A 22,920-nucleotide genomic window follows, 5' to 3' on the forward strand; every position below is an offset into this window, starting at 1 on the left:
AATAAGAAAAAGGCGGGGGGAGAAAGGGGAAAAAAAAAAAAAAGAAAAAGAAACAAAGTGGTTTCGCCCCGCGGTGCTCACGAGAGCCGGGAGATCAGGCACAAACCGCCATGAAATATTCATCTCTCCGCTCCCCGCCGGCTCCGGCTGCACGGCCACGGGCACTGCCAGGGGGCCCCGCGCCCCCGCCCCGCCCCGCTCCCCCCGGCGCCCGCCCGCCCCGAGGGCTCCCGGGGTCGGGGGGCGGAGGCGGAGGGCCCGGGGCTGCCCCCGCCGGACGACGAGCCCCGGAGGGCCCGGGGTGGGGGGGAGGCAGAACCGCGCCGTGGGAGTCGGCGGAAAGCCCCCGGATGGTCTCCAAATTGTCCCCAAAAATCGTTCGCAAAGCGTCCGCGACGCGCGGAACGCGCAGCCCCCGAACTTCCGCCTCGCCCTCCTAAATGAGCCATTCACTTAAAGGCTATTAGGGGCGAATTAATAAATTACACAGCGAATTATTAAATCCAGATAATTACAAGGAATAAGTAAGTAATCATTAGTTATCTCAGCTAATTACTGTGGGTCAGAGCGAGCGGGAGTGTGAAATCCTCCTCGGGAATTGAAATTAACTCTGCGCAGCGCGTTCCTGCGTGACAGCCCGGCTGCGGGCACAGCTCCCGCAGCGCCCGCTCCCCGACTCGGAGAGAAGGGAAAGGCGGTCAGGCGGCGGTGCGCTGACGGGGAACCGCCCGGAGAGCGGCCGCGGTGGGTTTGGGTTCTACCTTCCGCTGCCCGGGGATGAGCTCGGCGCTCTCCCGCGTGAAAACCGGGGCGCGGGGCTCCGTCCCGCGCGGGTCGGGGGGAAGCGGGAGGAGGGGAGGCGGAGGGCGGCGGGGCTGGGGGCCGCGGGCGCTTTGTTTTGGGAGACAATGCCCCGACGAGCCCCTGCCCTCCCTCCGGGCCTCCACCAGCGCCCGCCGGGGCCGACCCCCCCCCCCCCCCCCCCCTCCGCCCCCGTTTCCTCCGGGCGCAGCTTTGGTGGCGGCGGGGGCTGCCCCCGGCGGGGCCTCTGCGTGCGCGGGGTGGGAGAGATCCGCGCTCCTCCGCCTTTATCCGCCGCGCGGAGGCGGGCAGCCTCCCCGCTCCCCTCGCCCCAGCCCGGGATGGTGATTAAACATTAATGACGCCGGGGAGTAGCGGGGCTCAGGCTGGGGACGGCGGCACGGAATATTTTAACTGTACGCTCACACCGAGTGTCTGCCTTCAAAGACGTGACTGCTTTTAATCTCGAATTAGAAAACCACGGACCCGAAATTAAATAGCGGCCCCCCTCCGCCCCCCTTCTCCCCCCCGCTCGCTGCACCGCACCGGGCGCACCCCACGCGCCTCTCGGGGCTCCTGTTACACCGCCGTCAATATGGGACGGCTGCGATAGGGTGCGGGATTGCTGGGCTCGGGGATTTTTTCTTTTTCCTTTTTTTTTTTTTTTTTTTTAATAGGGTTAATGCAATATTAATTGCTGGGAGCTGCTATAAGAACGCGCCGCGTTTTCCCAGGAACAAATCGATGGAGCGCGGCGCGGCGCAGCGGGAGGAGGCGGAGGCGCGGCCCCGGGGCCGCCCGGGTGAGTACGGCCCCGTCGGGGCTGAGCGCGGAGCGGAGCGGTGCGGGGGAGGCCGGGGAGCGGGGCTGTGGGACGGGGCTGTGCGTGCGCGCGAAGGTTTTTCTCTCTAAATCCCCGCCCCGGCGGGTGCGGGAGTCGGGGTGGAGGAACGACGCCCCCCCTTTGTTGTCGCTGTTGTTCTGCCAGGTGACCCCCCGCGGTGCTCGCAGCGCGGCGCGGCGCGGCGCAGGAGGAACCCGGCCCCCGTCTCGGCGCGCCCCGCACAGGTAACGCTGCTCGGGAGGCCGGGCCGGGAGGGGATCCCCGAGGAACCCCCGCGTGGCTGTGGTCGGGCCTCCCTCCCGGGCGGGTGTGGGCCGGAGCCGGGCCCCGCCGTCACTTGTTGCCAAAAAACCCCACAACCCAAATAACGAAAAAAAGAAAGCAAGAAAAAAAAAGGAGCCCATGCCCAACTCAGCCCCAGCTCCTGGAGGAAAGCGGCGCGCTCCGGAAAGGCGCTCCTAGGGCTGCACGGCTCCATCCCGCAGCTCCTGCCCTGGGCAGATTCCTGCTCGCAGCTGTGCCCGGCCCGGCCCGGCCGCTGCCTCCCTCCTCCTCCTCCTCCTCCTCTTCCTCGTCCCGCAGCCCCGCTCTGCCGCCGGGCGCGCTCGGGACGGGAGCGGGCGGGGGGTGCGGGGTGCGGGACACGCGCAGTTTGCGCGCCCCGTCCGGCGGCCTCGGCGTTCGGCAGCGCCTCGCCTCCCCGTTTGTGCAGAGCGGGATCATTTACATAAAGTCCTTAAGGCAAATAACTGTTGGGGCTCTAATTTATATCTGATCGAAAATTAGCCGTCATTATGCGCTCCATTAGCAGCGTCTTTAATGTGCTTCTAAGCACCATTTGTCAAGCGGCTTGTTAATATCCTTCAAGTCTTTAAAGTCGAGAGCTCATTAAAGAGTGCGCTCTGTTATTGATGTAATTTAGATGAGTTTGGAGGAGCAGCGCCGCGGACAACCTGGGGGAGCGGCGGCGGCCGGGCCCCCCTCCCCGGGGCTGCGCCCCTGACGGCGCGCGGCGGAGCGGGGGCTCCCCCGGCCGGGGCGCCGCGACCCCGCTCCGGTACGGGCGGGCACGGCCGCGATCAGCCCCCCGCCCCGCGCCGTCGGCCTCGGGCGGGAGCCGTACGGCGGTAATGAGAGCGCCGGGGGCGGGCGTCATTAACGGGGAGGCGGCGGGGAGCCACCCGCGGCCGCCGGGTGCCGATCCCAGCGTGCGGCCGCGGGGCGGGGGCACCCGGCTCGGCCCTCTCCTCCCCGCGGTGACCCCGCGCCGCAGACGGTCACACCGCCGTCCCGCGGAGCGGCCCCTGGCGGGCACTGCGGGGCCGGGGCGGACGCCCGCTGCGCTCGCTGGGACGCGGGGATGGGGATTCACCCGGAGACAGCTGTTAAGGTGCTCTCGTGTGATACTCAGCTCTGTGTTAGATTCAGTTCAACAGCTGGAGGCTGAGCTGTGCTGGTGGAGGTGTAAATCCCGATCCCTGCCTCCCGTCTACTCTCAAGCGCTTTGATCCAAAGGCTCGACTCGTTGTGGCATATTTATGTGTCTGACATTTTCCTTCGCTCCTTTATTTCTTTATTTATTTTTGCAAAACACATTCATTACGAGGTTCTGGGAAAGAAAACGTGCTGGCTCCGCTGCCGCCGTGCGCTGCAATGGGCCCTCATGTTGCAGGCTCCAAGAGCAGGGGCAACGCACAGGGAAGGGATGGATGCGTTGGAGGGTGTGTGTGTGCGTGTGTGTGTGTGTGTGTGATACCGTGTGCCAAGGGCTCTCAGTGGTGTGTGCTGAGCAACCAGGAGGCTGGCCCATGCTGCTGGCCACCTTCCAGCATTGGAATTGCTGCCACTGGGGTTGGATGAGGAGCTGGAGCAAAGCACCAGCAGAGCAGCTGGAGCAGGGGTCCACTCTGCCACCAGCACCTGCAGAAAGCTGAGCTCGTGATGTGCTTGAATCTTCCTCCCAGGACACGGGCAGTGGGATACGCCCAGCACACACTGCCTCGCCCCACCTTACCCCAAGGAAGGGCAGTTCTCCCAGCTGTAGCACAGCCTGCCCAGGCGGGTGCAGCAGGAAGGCTGAGCAGCGGTGGGTTCATGGCTTTTAGCTGCATTCTGTGGTGTCAAATCAGGCACAAAGTCTGACGGATGCTTTTCCTGGGGACGGAGCGTTAATAAAACCTCTTGCCTGGGGCAGGCATGCATGTGATTTTCTGCCTTCTCCCTTGTGTGGGATGCACATGGAGTCTGCCCCTCTGTCAGCTGCCTTGCTGCACAAGGTCTGTGGGGATGTGCTCCTGTTTAAGCCCTTTCCCACTCTGCTCCGTTGGTTTCACGGAGCTGCGTTTCAAACGCATGCTGGGGAGGCACAGGGATGCAGGACCACAGCCCCCAGTGTGACTCCAGGGCCCATCTCAAGGCCCCAAGGAGGAAGCACTAACACTGACCTCTCCATCCTGTCCCCAGCCTCCCTTCTCCCTTCCTCACCTTCCATACAGCCCCTCTTTGCCTGTGGGCCCTGCCTTTGTCCACGAGACCTAGCTGCTGGTGCCAGCTGCTGGGCACAGCCCAGGTGCCAGGTGTCGAGCCTCGCTGGGAAGTGGCCTGACCAGGGGAAAAGGCACTGGCTCTGTGCTTTGTGCTGGATGGTCCTTAAACTGCCATAGAATCATAAAGGTTGGAAAAGGCCCCTAAGATCACCTACTCCAGCCACCAACCCATCCCCATCATGCCCACTAAACCATGTCCCTCAGTACCACATCCACACGTTTCTTGAACATCTCCAGGGACAGTGACTCCACCACCTCCCTGGGCAGCCTGTGCCAATGTTTTATCACTTTTTCTGTGAGTAAATGTTTCCTGATATCCAATTGGAACCTCCCCTGGTGCAGCTTAAAGCTGTTACCTCTCATCCTATTGCTGTTCCCTGGGAGAAGAGGCCGACCCCCACCTCGCCACAACCTCTTTTCAGGCAGTTGTAAAGAGTGATAAGGTCTCCCGTGAGCCTCCTTTTCTCCAGGCTGAATAATCCCAGTTCCCTCAGCCACTCCTCGTAAGGCTTGTGCTTAAGACCCTTCACAGCTTCATTGCCCTTCTCGGCATACGCTCCAGGGCCTCAATGTCTTTCTTGTAGTGTCCCAGGCTGGGTAAAGAAAGAAGGAAGCCCTTTGGTACGTAATGGTACACTGCACTGAAGGAGGAAACCCACCTGCAAGTACAAGAAAAAGGAGCAATACAAGGGTTTGAGTGGTTCGTTGCCAGCTCCGGCTTTCTAGGAAGAGGGTGCTGCTCCATCCTTCCTCACATCACTCATAGATCGCATCAGCTGCAATTACCGATCTAAACTAAATACATGGGATCGTGGCTTTTTCCATATCACATCTGTGTGGCAAATTTTTCCATTGTGCATCATTCAGTCATGTTGGGACAATTTGTTCAATAATGTAGAGGCACTTCATCACAGAACAGCATTTGAGGTGATTTACGGTTTGGTCTTTTAGCAGCACACCTGTAAATTGCTATAAATAATGCTAACCCCTATTAAAGAGACATCAGGGTGCCCTCCAGTTAATGGGGAGGCAGTTGTGCATGATGTTGGATAAGAGCATCACTAGTTTATGGCTGATATTCAGCGCTGTGAGCGTGCCCCTCAGGCAGACCTGGACGTGAAGGTCCTGGTTTCTGAAGGGCAGAACCTGCAGGCATTCAGCTGCACCCTGCTATACAGGGATCGATGGCATCCTGGGCTCTGTGCCTTCATTTTTCTGAGGGCATAATGTAACTTGTACTGATCAGTTGCCTGCAGCAAAGCTTAATTACAAGTAGCTCAGCACAGATGATCTTCTCAGCTTTACCAAGTCTTCATTCAGCACCATGCAAGGTTACAGTGAAGGAAGGCTACAAAGAAATGCAGGTAGACCAAAATCCCACTTAATGCAGAGCAAATGCATCCCCAAAGGCTACCAACATCTGAAAGCCAGCAGGCAAAACAGCTAAGGAAAATCAGCACAGCTAAACAGAGCTGCTCCACCTCCCATACGCATGCAGCCAGTGAGTTGGGTCCCTTCCCAGTAATATGGAACAGTTTCATCTTTCCTACCTACACAACAGCCCAAATGTCTTTTGTTGATGTTGTTGTTGTTGTTGTTGTTGTTGTTTTTTAATGCAGCAATGGCAGATGTGAGTAACTGTGAAAAGAGGATCGGGCTCCTGACCACGGATTCAGAAAAAAAGTGTGGGAGGCACTTTGTCCAGAAATAGGTGATCCCTATGTAGGGATGCAAAAGAACAGCCAAAGATGGCAGAACCACTTTAAACTACAAAACAAAACTTACTTGGCTCACAGAAAGCTTATGAATACCCGCATGTTAAAGGTGTTGAAGATAACCGAGGTAGAAATTCAGAATCCCTGAATACAAACATCTGGTCTGTGATGGGGAGGCTGAATGTGTGAGGGGGAACGTGCCACGCAGGGCTGCCTGCAGCAGGTCCAGGCCCTCTCCACCCTGCCATGGGTGGATGCAGCCATCTCCAGGGTGCTACAGCTGCCCCAGTGCTCTGAGGGGTGCCTGGTGCATGGCTGAACCCTGAGGGCTGTCACCTGGGATGTGGAAGCCCACTTTGGTCTTGGCAGGCTCGCTGCATGCAGCTCAGGAGCCTCCACTTGGTTTCACTGCTCTCCCAGCTGATGAAGACCACGACATATTTCCAGCATCTTCTTCCTTCGAAAAAAAAAAAAAACCAGCCAACTCAGCTCCCACTCCCAGTCCTGAAGATATTTCGCTCCTGTCTGATATTAAGAAATGTGCAACCGGGACTGCAGAAATGAATCACACCATCCAATGGTGAGATTAAACCCAGCAGCTTTTGGGCGAAACGCATCGTCTCACTGATGGAAACACAGCAGCTCCCTACAGCGGGATGAGGGACGTGGGAAGAACACAGGTGGGGAGTAAGGCAAGCAAGCTTTTTGCAAATAGGTTTGTTTAGCTTTTTATTCTTTTATTTCAGACGCACCCTCACCTTAGCTTTTATCTCCTTTGGCACACATGGATTTGGAAAGCAATTCCCTAGGCAGGTTCCACTGTCCTGGGATTCTATAAACAGGAGGAAAGAGGAAAAAACCTAGAAACTGAATCAGGTGAGTGGCCGCAACCAGCAGCACCAACAGCAGCAGCAGCTGGATGCTGCCTGTCAGCGCTGCATTTCAGCATGACGGGAAGGATTCGAGGAGCCATAAATCCTGGCGTCTTTCTGCACAACTGTCCCCATCTCAGGCAGTTGTTCAGCCGTTTCTGCCAAGTGCACTGCAAAGTGCAAATGCTCTGGTGATAGTGCTCTGCCACAGCAGAGGCTGGGAGGGGCGAAGTAAATGCAAAGGCTCTCATTCATCAAATATTCTAATATCACAGAGCTCCTCTGAGAGCACCGCGGCTTGGTGGGCGTAAAAGCTCTCAGCAGTTCAGAATGCAAAAGTTGAAGGGGCTGCTGTGATAGAGCAGGAGTCAGAAGTCAGGTGATCCTGAACTTCACTTATCACAAACACTTTTCATCTGCACTGTGAGCACAACACGAGCTGACCTGCCCAGAGAGCACACAGTGATGTTGCGTGGAAAGAGAGCAGCTGATTTCCTGATTCAGCCGTGCTGAGGAGCTGGGAGGCAGAGAGCTCTTATGAAAGAGAATGGGAGAAAATAACAGCAGACACTGTGCTTTGGGGAGGGCTCCTGCAGGATGCTTTTAGAAACACAGCTAAGTCCAGATTCAAGCAATCCAATTACCAACAGAGATCCTGCGGCCAGATGGAGCAATGCATTCTCAAATCCCTCAGGAAGATGGGTCTGCAATGCTCTGAGATAGAATAGGTCAGTGCTGGAGGTAGCAGCCTTTCAGGGGTGCTGTACCTCCTCCTCACATGAGACTCTTCAGTCAGGAAAGCTGGTATTTCAAGAAGCTGCCTCCCAGGGACAAGGCCTACCTCTCAGTTCAAAACTGAGCAGGAGCCAGGAGTTGTTGCTGCTCCCTTCCTAACAGTGGCAGGTCTCCAGACTCCTGGTCTTCCATATGCTGCTGAAGATCTGTTTGTTGCTGTCTTTCTCCCCATACTGCAGATGGCCAAGCTACAGAGCTGACATGGAGACTGGATGGCTGCTAGAACTTCAGACTTTTTCCCCTCTGTCTGACTACAAAGAATGGAGTGATTCTTCCAGGGCTGCACACTCACACCACCTCCCAGAGGCTCCAGGTAGGGACTCACTCTGCTTAGGTCTCACCCAGATCAGCTGTGCCTGGAAGCTGCTCTAGTCTCAAAACTGTCTGACACACCTGTGTCAAAAGAAGACTCAGACATGGAAATATTCATTAACGTGTTTTATTTGTTTGTCTTCAAAAAACAGCACATGCATTCTTTTCATCTATGGGCATAAGTGTGGAAAATAGAGAGGTATTATAGAGATACATGGCCAAACAAGACAGTTGTGGAAAAAAATAGTTCAAAACTTACTTTATTAATGTTTAGAAAACATGCTTTTCTTAATTATAAACAGAACCCTTTCTGAGGACAACCTTTCCCTCTGCTTGGAATCGCTAGCCAACGCCGTCAGAGACATGCACAGTGAAACCTACCAAAATCCTAAAATCCAAAAGCAGTCTTCATTTCCAGGCCTCAGATACCATACCTCATTACACAGATTTTAAATGCATCAACCTTACCACCTCAGAACAGTTCAGAGACTGATCTGCTATAATACGTTTGGCAAGTCTTCGTTTTGAAACAGTCTGCAAGGAGCAGAATGGCTGCATGCTACCCAGACAGAGAGCTGCTTGTCAGACAGAGCTCCTGGGAGGGATGGCAGGGCCATGCAGCTCAATAAACATTTCTGCTGGAGCTTCCTGGCTCTGGAGAGCACAACATGCCATTGCATCGTTACAGGATGGTAGAAGTCCCCTTACTTTTATTAAAAGCTTTATGACTAATGAGAATTCTTACGAAGTATGGGAGAGTAATGCTTTAGAATTTAGAGGATGACTTTAGTCACCGTTTCCTCATGAGCGTACAAAAGTTATCACCGAGCAGCGAGTTCACATTGGAAAAATTTAGTGGCGATTATGGATGCTGTTTAATAGAGCTGCGTAACAACTTCAGGGACATGGACAAACAACGTTCGGTTGTAACAACGTACATGAGGTCTGAAAATCCTAAGAAGTTAGAAACTCGTCCTTGAAAAACTGATAACCAGCTTTTCTAGAATGTCAACTTCTCTTATGAGATTTTATACCTATCTTTTTTCCACTATCAATGATAAATTCACATACTCCACTTTTTTTTCCCAACAGCTTTCTCATAAAAGAAATTACAGATTTCTAAAAATAACAGCTTCTTAAGGCAGTCCTTTTAAGACTAGAAGACTTTCCAGATTAATGTGATTTTCTGTTATTTCCAAGCTCTGTGTTCTTTTTCTGATCTTATTTGTATCAATAGCATTAAAGTATAAAGACTAAACTGTATACTGCTATTGTTTATGTCTATTTCATGGCCCTGTTTTCCTTCCTTATCCCAATTGTTTCATTTCTTTAACACTCAGTAAGCAAATTTGTATGTTTATATACGTGCGTAGGTATGTAGGAACATTCCTATACAAATTTTCAGCCTCATGAAAAACGTTCCAAATGCAAACTGTTGTAACAAGCCTGGTGTTTGGACAATAAAGACCTCTAAGTAAAAACAATAAAATTATTATTACAGATATTTATGCTTACTTTGATCAAAAAATGATCTCATGTGAGCCAGTTAATGGTATATTAACTATTGGTATATTAACTAACCATTCCTTTAGAGGCAAAAACCCTATTGTCACATGTCAACCAGTTGCTCAGATTGCAACCCTGAAGAAAACCAATGAATTGAGTTATTGCTATGGCAAAACCTATTGCTTGCTCAAAGACCCTCACAGAAACTGACTGCAGCTCTAATGGAGCTTGCTTCAAACTCTGACTGGAATCCTCTGTTTAAAGACAGGAGAAGTCAATTACTGGGATTTATAAAGTTTCAAAGAACAGGTTTTCTAATGTATGAAATTACAAAGGCCTGAATCAATTTTCCTAAATAAAATCTGCAGGTTCCAAACTCTGCTTTGCCATATACTTTGCAAGGCAATGGCCACCCCACCTTCTGTCCCTTAACTGCTCTTGGGGTTAACGGTGACAGCAGCTGAGAAATGCCTCTGACACCTGTGAAGACCATGGAAGTCAGACTGCTGTGGGTCACTAGTGGAACCTGTTGCCTATTCTGCTCAGGTCACAGTTGAGCCACAATCGTTAAGCACAGATGCTACAAATTATAGAACGCTCCATGGATAAGGCATCAAGCTTGGAGTCTGTTCTATCTGAATGGGGCAATATTCTGTGATTTAAAGAAGATATCCAGACATTTAGAAAGTGATGTTCCAGCATACTGAGCACCTTGGATTCCCATGCACTTCAGCAGGCATATAGGATGCTTGGTATCTTAACACTTTGAAAGACAATGAGCAACACAAACAATGAGCACCCTGCTCTACGTTACTCTCTCCTTTTGCATTTATTTCAACAACAGTAGCTATTTTTTATAGAAACATGGAGCCACACATATGACATTGGTCATATAAGAACTTGGACCTATCAGATATTTATACTGCAACAATGTGCACCTACTTAAACAACAAAACTTCCACCAACATCCTTACTTTGTTGCCTGAGTTTCTGGAGATCTTCCTGAACTCACGATGTTCATCTATCAGCTTTGCTGTAAGTAAGCAGGTATTTTCTATAACAAAAAATAAGAAATAACGAAGAGGAGGTGTTGTAAGTTTATGCATACTTCTTGATACCTACATATTTTATGTCTGACTTCATCATCTTGTTAACAGATTTGCTTCTGTCTCAAAGGCTTATTTCTGTAAATTAAAAGCAACTCCATGATCAAAAGCAATTGAATTCTAAAGCCAGGAAAACAGCAAAAAAGAAAAAAGGTGACGGAAACATGAATTTGTTTACTTACGAGCAGGAAAAATATTGTTACTTAGACACAGTACAGCAGTTGATGTGCAGTTGGCTGCTGGTTACGTTTTGGTACCAATGACGTTTTGTGAAAAATCACTGTATTGTTACAAAGAATCTGGGTGAAGAGCAAATACTGTACCAGGAATGATCTAGAATTTGGGTCTCTGGGAGAGATTCACAGGGGCTTGTTTCTGGAGGAGGCTCACATGGGCTTGTTTCTGGAGGAGGCTCACATGGGCTTGTTTCTCCATCAAGCTCTGTTATTAAAAACAAACAAACAGAAGTATGTTAGTGTTTCAGGCTTACAGCATTCCTATTAATAGTAGTAGATTAGAAAGTTCATTTCAAAAATATGTAACCGAGTAGAAAGTGACAAAAGAGGGTAATCCTAGACAACAAGTGAGGTGAGCCACATAAGATACAGACTCTGAGTCACATAACTGATGGGAACTTCTTTTCTTCTGGCACTCCAGAGCACTGGCTTTCAGAGAGGGGCTTGTTTTGTAGGACACATCCAGGTGGGAACACCTGGGGAGCCAACAACCAAGATGTATCTGGGGGTGACATCAGAAACAGCACTGAAAGGTGGCATGGCAGCCAGAGGACTGTCCAGGGGAAGAAATGAACAGTGCAGAAGGCAGAACACGGTGAGGAGTTCAGATATGAAAGGCTGCCACCTCTGAGTACTCCTAATGGGACTTGGTCAAAACTGCAGCTGGCTGTGAGGAAATTGCTCGACTTCACCATTACTGCCAGCCAGATGCTTTCCTTGATCCCATGGCCTGTGATCCTCAGCCCTTGCTCCATTCCTGCACCAAACTCCCACCTCTGGGCTGAGCTTTCTGCTCTGTTCCCAGTGACCCCCAGCAGCACACCTCCCTCTGCTTAGTTACAGCCACACCATCCCTGGGGGACTGGTTCCTGTTTGGGAAACTACTGATGGGTTCGCTTCCTCAAAAGAAGAAAGTGCATGTATATCTAGTCCATAACTGACATGTATTCATCCAATTTGTTCTCAAAGCCTACTGATGAAGGCTCTTTCACAACATTTTGAATCTCTCTGTTTCAGTGCTTCACAGTCTTATAGCTCAGTTTCTTCCCTAATATCGAGGAGAAATATTTATTGCAAGTAAAGCTGATCTTTTTTCTTGTTCTACTTTTGATAGATATGAAGAACAAAGAAACGCCGTTCTCTTTTACAACAACTTTTTATTGATTTAAGGACTATTTTCCTTCCTCTAATAATTTTTTTTTTTTTTTTTTATGGATAAGAAAATACAGTTTCCTGAATATGTATTTTCTAACCTCTGTATTATCCTTGGCTGGATCGTTCTTATTTGTCACTATCTTCCTGTGGTGTGTTGTCTAAAACTGGACTCTGCCTTACAGCCAGTGATGCTTACATAGCATCCTAATTTAATTCATGTCCAAAATAAACATATTTATATTGCTGCAATGGAGATAGACAGCAACATCCAATGCAGAGTTTGGAACCGATGTAAACTATGTCTCAAAACTCAACAAATTTTATATTTCATCATATTTCATCATATCATGGGCTTTTATTATGCATAATTTTTAACTAGAACTTCACCCATACCTGTATGCAAATAAGAATGGGATAAATACATGTATGAAGAATATCTGAGAATTAGCATAAGTTATCAGATGAAATCTCATTTCGTACCAGGGCAGTACATTAGAGGTTCACTCAGTATTTAACCACGTAGTTATTCCACGTAGCATTTTCTGAAACCACTCCTGAAGTACATCAATGGGAATACTTATGCCAGCGGAATGTGTGTAAAAAAATATACCCAAATCCAATCCAATCCAATCCACCAACCAACCAACCCTAACTGAATACGAGGAACTCTGTATCTCAACCATGAAAAACTGGTGGGTAACTCAAACAAAAAATGTGATTACATGTGTACAGGATAGATGTATTCATAATGAAATACGCATGAAAGTGTGTCTCTAACAGTGACGTATCTTCCATACATGGGCACATACAAAGAAACAGTGGAGAGGAGCACGTGAAAGATGGGGAATTATAGCATAAATTGCTATTCTCATGCACCTTTTGACCTTTTGCCTTTGCACTTGGACACCAAACTGTTATTGCCTGATTAACAGTTCTACCCTCTCAGCAAATACGAAGCATATCAAGGATAACTGATGGAATACTGAGCCATAAATGTTTTCTTGGCAGTTTTCTGCTATTTGGGGACAATAAAAACATCTCATATTCATAATGGTAATACGTATATACCACCACAGATCACACCATCAAGCATCCTCCTTCTATCTCTTTGTGCTGGGTAAAATGCAGAGATAAACATTAATATGTATTAATAGTATGTAAATATAATTAATCGTAACAGGATATTCTTGACGCACTATCGGTGCTGTTGATAAAACATAATTAAAACTGTCTGGTCAAATTTTTAGTGCAGCTAGAATTGGCATCTCTGTTGTTTTTGGTGTTTACGTGTGTCTATGTAGAGATTGCTATACTTCTCAAAACCTTGTTATTTCATTATGCTCCTAGGAGAATGGCTAAGCAGAACTACAAGTCCTTTTCAGAATATAATTAGCGAGAAGTCACAGAAAATACTAAAAGCCACAGCTACAAAGACTTAAGCTACAATGATCAACGACTTCATAGGGAACAAGATGTTATAGGGAGCCTTATCTCAAAAGGTTATAAAGAAAATGGACAACACCTGCATTGCTGAGTTGGCGTGTTCATGAGATGAGAAAAAATTCAAAACAAGAATTCTACTGAAAAGCTCCACAAACTGAGAAAGTGAGCTGAAAAGTCTTTGAAAAAAAGAGAAAGGCAATAATTTGAGGAGATGACAAGAAAGGCAAGAATGAGAGTAACATGCAGAAGGTGACGCAAAAAACCATTTTTCACTGTCTCTTCCAATAAAAGAATGAGGTGAGATATAACAAAAACAGCAGCTGGTGGCCTTGGAGGCAGAGTAGGAGCTCCTCGTGCATGGTCAACCCATTCGTGGAACTACTTGCTGCAGTGTGCAAAAGATTCCTATTGGCTCTGGACTCAAGTGACATCATATACATACAGAAGAAACCCTGTGTCCTCTCCTGCTTATCCCCTGTAGCTCAAGTGGCATAAAATATTAAAATACAATGCTTCAAAAGTCAGCAATGTGCTTTTTTACATATATGTGGGTATGTGTGCATGCAACAAGACTTTGCAGATGCTGTTAATGTGAGCGAACTTTTACTATTTTGTATATGCAAGAGTAGTCATTTAAAGCCATACAGTGTTTTTGTTACATCTCTTTTCCTTTGATACAGTGGATATCATGTATTCAGAGTCACTATTACCCAGTACTGTATATTTGTCCCAGAAGGGAAAGAAAGAAGATTTCAGTGGATCCTTTATACCCTAGCTGTGCTTTGATGGGGCACGCTACATTATCATGCCAGCGTAATGCAAGTGATGAGCAATGATCCATTATTGTCATTATAAAATTACTTGCATTTTTAAAGGTCATGCAGCTGTTTTCAGTTATATAATCTGTAGTATGATGTAATGAGGTAGGAATAAAGCTGCAGGAGCAAATAATATGACAGCCAACAACACAGGCACGTCCCCACACTTGTAGAAGGTTTTCCTATTTTTTCTGTCTTGATAAGCTGAAAGTGATGCAATGATTATTTTAAAAGCTGTCTGGGCCCACATGTTTAGCCACGCATGCTGACTAGGTTCACTTGAAAGGAAGGCAGTTGTATTCAGAGGTTTTACGAATATAAAGATTAATGAATTTGTACAATTTGGGCATGCAAAGCATATTTATCAGGCATATTCCATTTAGCATAAGCAGTAAACCATATATAAGGGTTGTGTCAAAGTTTACTGAATAGGGCCCTTGGTAGCTGGTGCTACATTTCTCCAACAAATCAAAGGTATTGTTCTATGCTCACATGAATATACAGTAGCCATTACCTTAAATTTAAAACTCACTGTGAGCAGCAAACACACTGTGGGGATATGAAGGCCATATTGTATCAGTGGAGTCTGCAGAGATTTTCTTCATATGGCCTCGCCTGGTTGAAATATATGTTGCAGTTGAAAGCTAAAGGGATTACTTTTGAATAGTCATCACAAAGGTTGATTATATTCGTATATCATTTAGCTGGACCCTGCAGGCTATTATTCCATTAGCTGTGCTGGCCCCGCGCTGTCAAAAAGTTGATCATATAATGCAAAAAGGTTACATGCTCTGTTAAGGTATGTGAAGCAACTTGAAATAGTAATCTTTTAAGAGCACTGCAGCTTTGTACTCGAAGGTAGATTGCATTTAAAATAAATATGTGCAAAATGGAATACATACAATCATCCTACCTCTGTTTCCTTTTTTTCCCCTATTATGAATAGGCCATGTGCAATTTGAGTAAGCTAATTGTACCAAACCAGGTGTTGGCTATAGAGTATTTTTCTGCCTCAGATCCAAAGAACTACACCTCCAAATAGCTGTGTCTTTAAGTGAAACATCTACTGAAATTACATTTCTGGTGAAAAAGATTTGCTGATGATGTTTCCCTTGCACATACAAACACACGCACATTTTCTTTCACTGCTTAATAAAATGAATCTTCAGACAGTTCCATTATGTGGATGCCTTAATATTATTTTATGCTAAAACATGGACAGCACATTAGATTGAAAGCATCTTACTGTTCCACAAGGCAGAGTAATCATGGGCTATCCCTAGACAGTAAATGCTCCCACTGGGGAAACAACGCAAACAGCACAGGCTAATGAATCACAGTCATTATTAATCATGGGCATTTGTAAGAGCCACGTGTAAGAGAGATGAGCTCTCTGGATTAGAAAGGTTAGAAGGTGGGAGTGAGAAAAGGACAGATCATCCAATTGCATTTTAGAGTAAGTTTAGGGATGGGCTTTTGCTTCAATACGGTTGTGCCTATGCTAGCGTCAGTCTTTGCGAGTAGACAGATAGAGAGAAAAAATTTAGTCAGCTTGGTTCACTTGGCTTTCAGATCCTTGTAGGACAGTTTGGCAAAGATAAATAAAGGCATACACACAAGACCCTTAGGGCTTATGGCCCAGTTAGGAATGAGACCGCTTCTTTTATCAGACAAAGTTGTTTAATTGAGATTGTAAAGCTAGAGTTAGCCCTCTTTTCAGTATACCATATGTATTATTTATAGCAATGGATGAATCTTTATGAGTACGAATGAGAGCTTTAAATGAACTACAGGAAGCATATTGAACAGGTGGGTTTTTCTGAAAAAAGGCTTTATAGATGAGTAGGTTTATGAACGAGAAGCAGAATTTATTGTAGGCTATTTTAAAGACTCTACTTAGTCTATGGCAACATGAGGGAGGGATTTTTATGGTTTGGATAAGAAATTTAAGTGGGAATGTGATTTTTTCCCCGCCTAATAAGTTCTGTCATTTGCTTCCCCATATTCAGTCATCCTCAGACGAGTTACTCTTCCTCTTATGTGGCAATACAACGTAGCAGCATCTTCTGCACAAACCATTTGTTGAGTATAAACTTTAAATAACAACACTAGCATGCCAAATTTTTGACTTGTAGGCCATCAAAAATGTACTTTCTCAAAGCCAAAAGACAGTGCATTTTTCCTATGTGGATGCTAGAGCTAAGTCACAAGAATTCTACAGAAATTAGGATGACACAGAAAAATCATCTTTGGAAATCTGCCACCAAGATGGTCATTTCAAGTGAAGAATTCTCAGAAAAATGGCTGCCAGTCTTTAGTTCATAGTTTTACCTTCATTGTCATCAAAATTTATATGAAATCCAAACTATGAGTTTAAATTTCAATACAGCATCTCGCCTCTGGCTATATTCCAGACTAATTTTGGGAGAGATTAAGGAAACTATTTCAGATTTATAATCTTTACATTTTTTCAGTCTAAGGAAAGTTTTCAAAGCAGGCTGAAAGTCTGCCCAAAGTTTCCACAGTGCCAAGGAGAACTGCCAGAAGACCAAGAGAAGGACTTCTTTTCTTTCACCCCTCCCCCAGAAGTAGAATCAAGATCACAGCTGGAACCCACTTGCTCTCTCCTAAAGACAGGATAAGCTCTGGGAGAACTCCCTGAGACAACAAAGCTCTGAGCAAAGCGAAGCCACTCGGTCTTGTGGTAGGTGCCAACTGAGACCTGCCCATGCTGAGGAGCTGGCGAGGGAAGAATATAAAGGTAGCATAAAAACAGTGTCACTACTTTGATCTCTGCGAAGAATAGTGAGCCACCACCAAAGTGAGAGTCCAAAAGCTACTTAGAATCCTTATGAAACTTAATTCTTATCTTGCTCGCAGAAGTGTTATTTCCTATTCTTGCAGAATTTCTGCCAGCTTTTTTTGAAAACATTCCTATGGGCTTTTTACAGAAATGTGTACATCTTAATGACATACACACAGACATTATAATACGCATCTTCAAAGTTATGGATTAAATCTAATCTCACTACAAAAGGCAAAGAAAAGCTTAGCGGACTGATGTTTTAGACAATATAATAGTTGTAACAAATGAAGTGTATTTGTGCTCAGTATTTATGCAGAATTACCACTGCCATGTTCATTTTAAAGAAAAGCAAGGTTTAACAGGTATGCCCTAAATGAGTCAAATACAGTTCAACACAGATTTCAGACACAGCAATGACTCTAAGACCGAGTCACACCCAAGCCAGTACGCTGAGAAATTCTCACTGCCTTCCCCCAAATACTTGTTCCAAAGGCCCAATTAAAAACTGCAAGACAAGGTAGCAGGACAGTTCATAGCTGAGCATTTTGTAAACAACATCTTCTACCCATTGAGCAAAATATGTCACTGAATAGAGGAGCTCAGCGTTTAAATCACTGGTAGTGTGTGATATTTATTTCTGAATATGCACCTTGACGCATCTTAAAGGGTCTGGCTATCAGAGAGCACCTAGCACCCCTTTCTCTGAAATGCAGTTTCCTCAAAGGTGTCCCAAAGGGAGGCAAAGCTCAGATTTACTTAAACATTTCCTCCTGCTTAATTATGTGCCATTAGCATACTGAGGTTCAAATATAGTTCTGGATGTCTCTGATTAGAGCTACCTATGATTTTAGTTCTTTTTCCTCTTACCTCCAAATTTTGACATGAGTGCTGTATGTAATTTTGTTGAGGATTTCTTGTTCTGCAGATCTCATTCTTTACTTTCTAGTTTGGTGCTGCTGGTTTCTGGCCTCTGAAGGATTACTTACTCTTCTACAGTTATTTGTAAGAGTACTTTTTAATGGTTGAGACTTTATTTCAGCATCTCCAGAGACTGCTCTGCCTTGTGGCTCACAAACTCTTGACCAGTTGAGGCCTCTATAAAGCACACATTTTGCTTTTTTTTTTTTTTCCTTTTCTCTCTCTCTCCGTGAGAAACAGTCCTCCAAGAGCTTAGCCAAAGGTATCTTCTGGGTACAGAAACACGAAGCCAGTGAAGCAGAGAAAATCTAGGAATGCATCTGCTAAAGAAAAAGGGAGGATGACAGGGACATTTTTTTTTCTCCCTATTTGACTTCAGCTTCACATACGCTAATTCATCATAGGCATGAGCACATCCTCTCAGGCTAAGGAGATGTAGGGGAAGCATCTGGAAGAGTATGCTTTTTAACAGAAGATACAGAGCCCCATATGGAAGTATCCATTTTCTTGTCACTGAGGCTTTCTGGAGATAATATCATTCCCTGCAGCAGCTGAAGTCCTCCTCTAAGGCTGACACAAAGTGCTCCTACTTCTCTCTACCTTCATATGAGCAGAGACCCCCTCTTAGGTGAAGGCAATCACAAAGCGTACAATATTCTTGGAGCAGATCAATGCACGTAAGGGTAGAAATAATTGAATTGAATTGCTTTTCCATGAAACCTCCATTATTGTGAAGATGCTCTTAGAAAAGTGGTGCAACAGGTACTTGTTGTGGAAGCCTTGGCTGCTGCCCAGGCAGAAATGTGCTGCTAGGAAGCTGGAAAGGAGACAAGGCCTCTCTCCCTTCCTTCTAGTCCACCCAAAGGCTGCTTTGCCTACTTCCTGAATTTTTGTGGAGGCATCCTTCAGACTTCCTCCCATGCTGCCCATAAATACCCATCAAGCTACCACATTACCCTCATATGCTCTTTTGCAAAAGGCTCAATTTTTCTTTTCTTTTTTTTTTTTTTAACATTAATCACACAGCTGTCATCAAGGCAACAGCCTTCTCTGCAGCTCAGCATCATCACTGTTTCTTACTGCCCTTTGTTTCACAGTATTATCATTGTAAAATATCCAGCTCAAATGAAGTCCAGCTATCATCCAGGTCTACAGTAATACAAATAAGAAATAACGATGCTGCTGGAAGTTAAGGTCTAGGTTTATGCAGGGTCCTGGCATTCATATATGGCAACGTGGATATAACATATGTGAGATAGCTCTCACATATGGTTGCACAAAGTGTCCCATGGACACGTAGAAAAAACTTTCCCCATCATCTTTCTTTGCTGATTTTACCAGCAGAGTGAAATCAGGTGTAGTTCTCTTCATCAAGTGTTGGGAACAGCTGGACCAACAAACTGTTGGTCAAAGCAGTGTTGAGTGTTTGGTTTCTCTCTCTTAGTTTTTGGATTTATGACTGTGTTCTTCCAGATAACATGGGACAACTTGAAAGGCTTGTCTTCTTGACTCCTTACAGACAAGTAGAGATCTTCAGCTTTCAGACCAGTCATCTGGTTCTTTTGATGAGAAATAGATTCACATGAAAAAAAGATTATGCTGAAAAATGGAAATGGATTTTTCTGCTTTATTAGCAGTCAGTATAAGACTTGTGAGCTACTCTGGAAAGTTATAGAACCACAGAGATTTTTAAGAATGTGTAAGTAGAAGCTAGAAGTTAAAAATAAATGCTCTGGCTACTCTGGGCCTGATACTCAAGTCAAACAACCCCTGAAGTCAGCACGGTTATGCCAGCAATGCCAAATTGTTTCAAAACAGATCTTTTTTTAAAAAATATTTTACTTCAGTAACTTCAAATTCACTCTGAATTATGCCATACTAATCAGTGCAGAGCTGAGAAACATCCACCAGAAAAACTCAACTCCTCCTAAAGTAAAAGATATCACCCTGCCCCTCCATTCTTTGACTGACGAGTGCCGAGGCCAGGATGAGAACCACTGAGTGACACTGACTGCATGGCAGAGCCTTAGAGCTGCTGGAGGGAAAAATGGGCGGAGGGAGAACAGAGACAGACAACCAAACTCCATCCAGACCTTTCCCCCAAAATCACAGTGCAAAGGGAGAAAAGGAATCAGTTATTTCTCTATTGCTGCCACAGGTCAGACTGTTAAGGGAAAGGTTTCACTGACAACCTAGACCCTCTCAAAGGCATTGGTGGAAGTAGTGGCAGACACCACTTCATTTGCCATTCCAGCCAGTTTGAAGTGCCTTCCTAGAGTGTGTCATACAAGTCATACAAGATCACCATCTCAGGTTTAAGAAAGGAATTTTTCCCTACGGAACAGATCTGAGATGGACTCTCATAGACTTTCTTCTCTTTTATTTACTTATTTCTCCTGGTAACCATTCTCATAATGAAATGTGTTTTGTAATTGACACAGGTTTGATGATATCACTATTTCTGCAACACTAAATAGAGTGAACGTGGGATTTCAGATGATTCCAGCTATCTGAACCTACTTGGTCCTGGGAGTGCTTTGCCTGCACCATCGTACCCTTCCTGGGGCAGAGTGAGGCACCTCCAGCGATCACCACCTCAGCACGCACAGAGGAGCGAGGAGGTCACAGCAAGGCTGCTACAAAGGCAGCAGTGGGTTGGCAGCTTAGGAGAAGTTTCCTTGCCTGACTGCAAAGCTCTCCGGCAAACTGCTTGCCGTGGCTCTATTTAATTCTTAATCTATGCTTCTCTGTTTAATTCCTAGCTGCTTGGAAGGCCTGTTGCAACAAAGCAGTTAAAAAAAACATCTGTATGTACTGTTGGGTCTCCCCAAAGAGCACTAACTTGACACGTGGGCCATGACAGCTGGGCTTGAACTACTAAGAAACCTAATCCAGGGTTTCCATCATCTCAGTTGTTGCCTTTCTTTCATTAGTGTTTGACTCAGCCCCTAATGGATTCAGCTTTATAAGATCAGAAAAGAGGAAAGAAAGCAATTTATTCATGTTTCACTAGAGCTCACAAAAGACATGAAATTTCTCTAAAAATGCAAATTGTTTTGTGCCACACAAGTGAGACTGGGCAGCTAAAGCTCTTAGAGGAAGGCCCTTTCCCAGGGCTAATGTTTTTACACCCTGTGATTGAATAAATCAATTTCTTTATTATCACATCTCCTTTTTTTTTTTCTTCACAAGAATGTAAGAAAGGTACCCAAGCATCCTTTTTAATTCTAAGAAAATTGATTATGCGTGTTAATTTTGTTTTCAATCCCAGACATACCAAAACAAACACTATAATCATATGTAGCAGAAATCAATCTCTCTTAAGCATCAAGTTGGTAAAAACAAGGATTTAGTAAGAATCCAAGATGTAAAAGACTAATGTACAAACTAAGCCCTTATTTATGTAATGTGCCTTTATACAAGCTCAATATAAACCCGAAAGAAACTATTTCATGAGAGCAGAAATGGTTTACTTGCACTGCATCAAAAATGACCCCATAAGACCTCCTTTACTGAGATAGCCCAGATATTTAATGTGAACATATGTTTTCAAAGGATTTCCTGTCTTATGTCCAGTCATTCTTGTTAATTCATGGGACAGCATACTGCAGATGTGCTCTTTTTTTTATGTTACATAAAGCAAAAATTACATTTAACAAGTGTAAGGTTGGTCATAAAAAATAAATAAAAATATACTCTTAAAAGCTGGGAAATCACAAAGTGAGGCTATCAGTCATTATTATTGAGAAGGGCGAGGACAATGTGAAATAAAACTTGCACATCTATGAACAGACATTCCTAAAATGCCAGCACTTGGCTGTTATTTCACATTCTCTATAGTTTGCTTTCATCAGCCCAATATTTCTTCCTTCAGGGGAAGCTGCAGTACACCTTTACACTAGGTGCCCTTTTTAGTCACTGACTTAAATTTCAATAGTAATTAAATTAAACATTTTGAACCTACCCACAAGTTTGTGTAATTGAAAGAACAGAAAACAAAGTCAATGTTGTTTTTTTGAGTGCTGTAGTTCCAGTTAAGATCTCTAACTATGTATTTGTTTTAACAAGAGTATTCTTCATTAATAATTGTTTAAAACACAAATAATGTATTTTACAATAATTAGTTTCCTAATAATAATCCAAATGTGCATATATATCTGTGCATCTGAGTGGTATGTATGCCAATTTTACCATTATTACTGGTGTTTATTCTGCATGGCATTAATCCCTTCTGAGGGCAAAGGAAATAAGCAATATTCTTAAAACAAAACAAAACAAAAAGAATGCTCTCTTCTATTTTTGACTGATACAAAAGATGCATATCCTGCACATCTATATCTCTATATATGTATATGTATGTATGTATATCTATATATCTATATAGATATGTATGTATGTATACTTTTAAATCCAACCTCTAATCTCCACCAAGCATCTTCTTAAATTTGTATAAGATGGCGTAGTCAAAGACTTACTGGAAGGGATTTCTAGTTAGAGCTACTCTTAGAAAAGTAGAACAGTTTAAACGCAGGGCATGGAATCAGAATGGCATTTGAGGCAGCAAGGTTCGATTTCCTTTTATCAGCGCACAGAAGACAGACAGAAAAGTTTCTCCTTCAGACCATTTGACACTGTTCAACAGTACAGTCTCACCTCAACGAGATGGATGAAGTTCACAGTAATGTGCAAGCCAGCTGTAAAACTTGAACAGTCTGAATCTTTCCCAAAAGCAAGTACTTCTGGAGAAGCACAATCCCAGCAACAGCCTTGTTATTCACAATGTTCCACAGGGATTAATTCTGCTTTTACTCTTCCATAACATCTGGGTGCGGCCACAAAGAAGGGTCAGATCAGATAGTACCAAATACCAGCAATATGTGAGTGACTCACACAGACCAAGAGACTCTGAGGCATTCTGAAGGTCTTGTTTTGATGCATTATTTATAATGTTATTGGTAATGTTACCTGATTCAGGCCAGAGCAACTACACCCATTGAGACACATCTTCGCATTAGCTACAACGCTTCTAAATTTTGGGCAGTCTTTC

At 45.3% G+C, this 22,920-nt stretch overlaps 1 protein-coding gene across 9 annotated transcripts in view; it reads right to left on the reverse strand.

Annotated features, from left to right (window-relative positions):
* Nucleotides 1-7,998: 7,998 nt before the first annotated feature.
* The window catches only part of TTC29 (tetratricopeptide repeat domain 29), a 238,501-nt gene continuing 223,579 nt past the window's right edge, over nucleotides 7,999-22,920 (reverse strand). For all 9 annotated transcript variants that reach the window (XM_040700300.2, XM_046940595.1, XM_040700311.2 and 6 more), the window contains 2 exons: nucleotides 10,821-10,938; nucleotides 7,999-10,445 (listed from right to left, as the gene is read on the reverse strand). In XM_040700300.2, coding sequence (XP_040556234.1) covers nucleotide 10,445; nucleotides 10,821-10,938 — 119 coding nt within the window. In that variant the 3' untranslated portion in view covers nucleotides 7,999-10,444. The remainder of the gene's footprint in view (nucleotides 10,446-10,820; nucleotides 10,939-22,920) is intronic.

This window comes from Gallus gallus, chromosome 4 (genome assembly GCF_016699485.2).
Source record: "Gallus gallus isolate bGalGal1 chromosome 4, bGalGal1.mat.broiler.GRCg7b, whole genome shotgun sequence".
Classification (NCBI taxonomy): domain Eukaryota; kingdom Metazoa; phylum Chordata; class Aves; order Galliformes; family Phasianidae; genus Gallus; species Gallus gallus.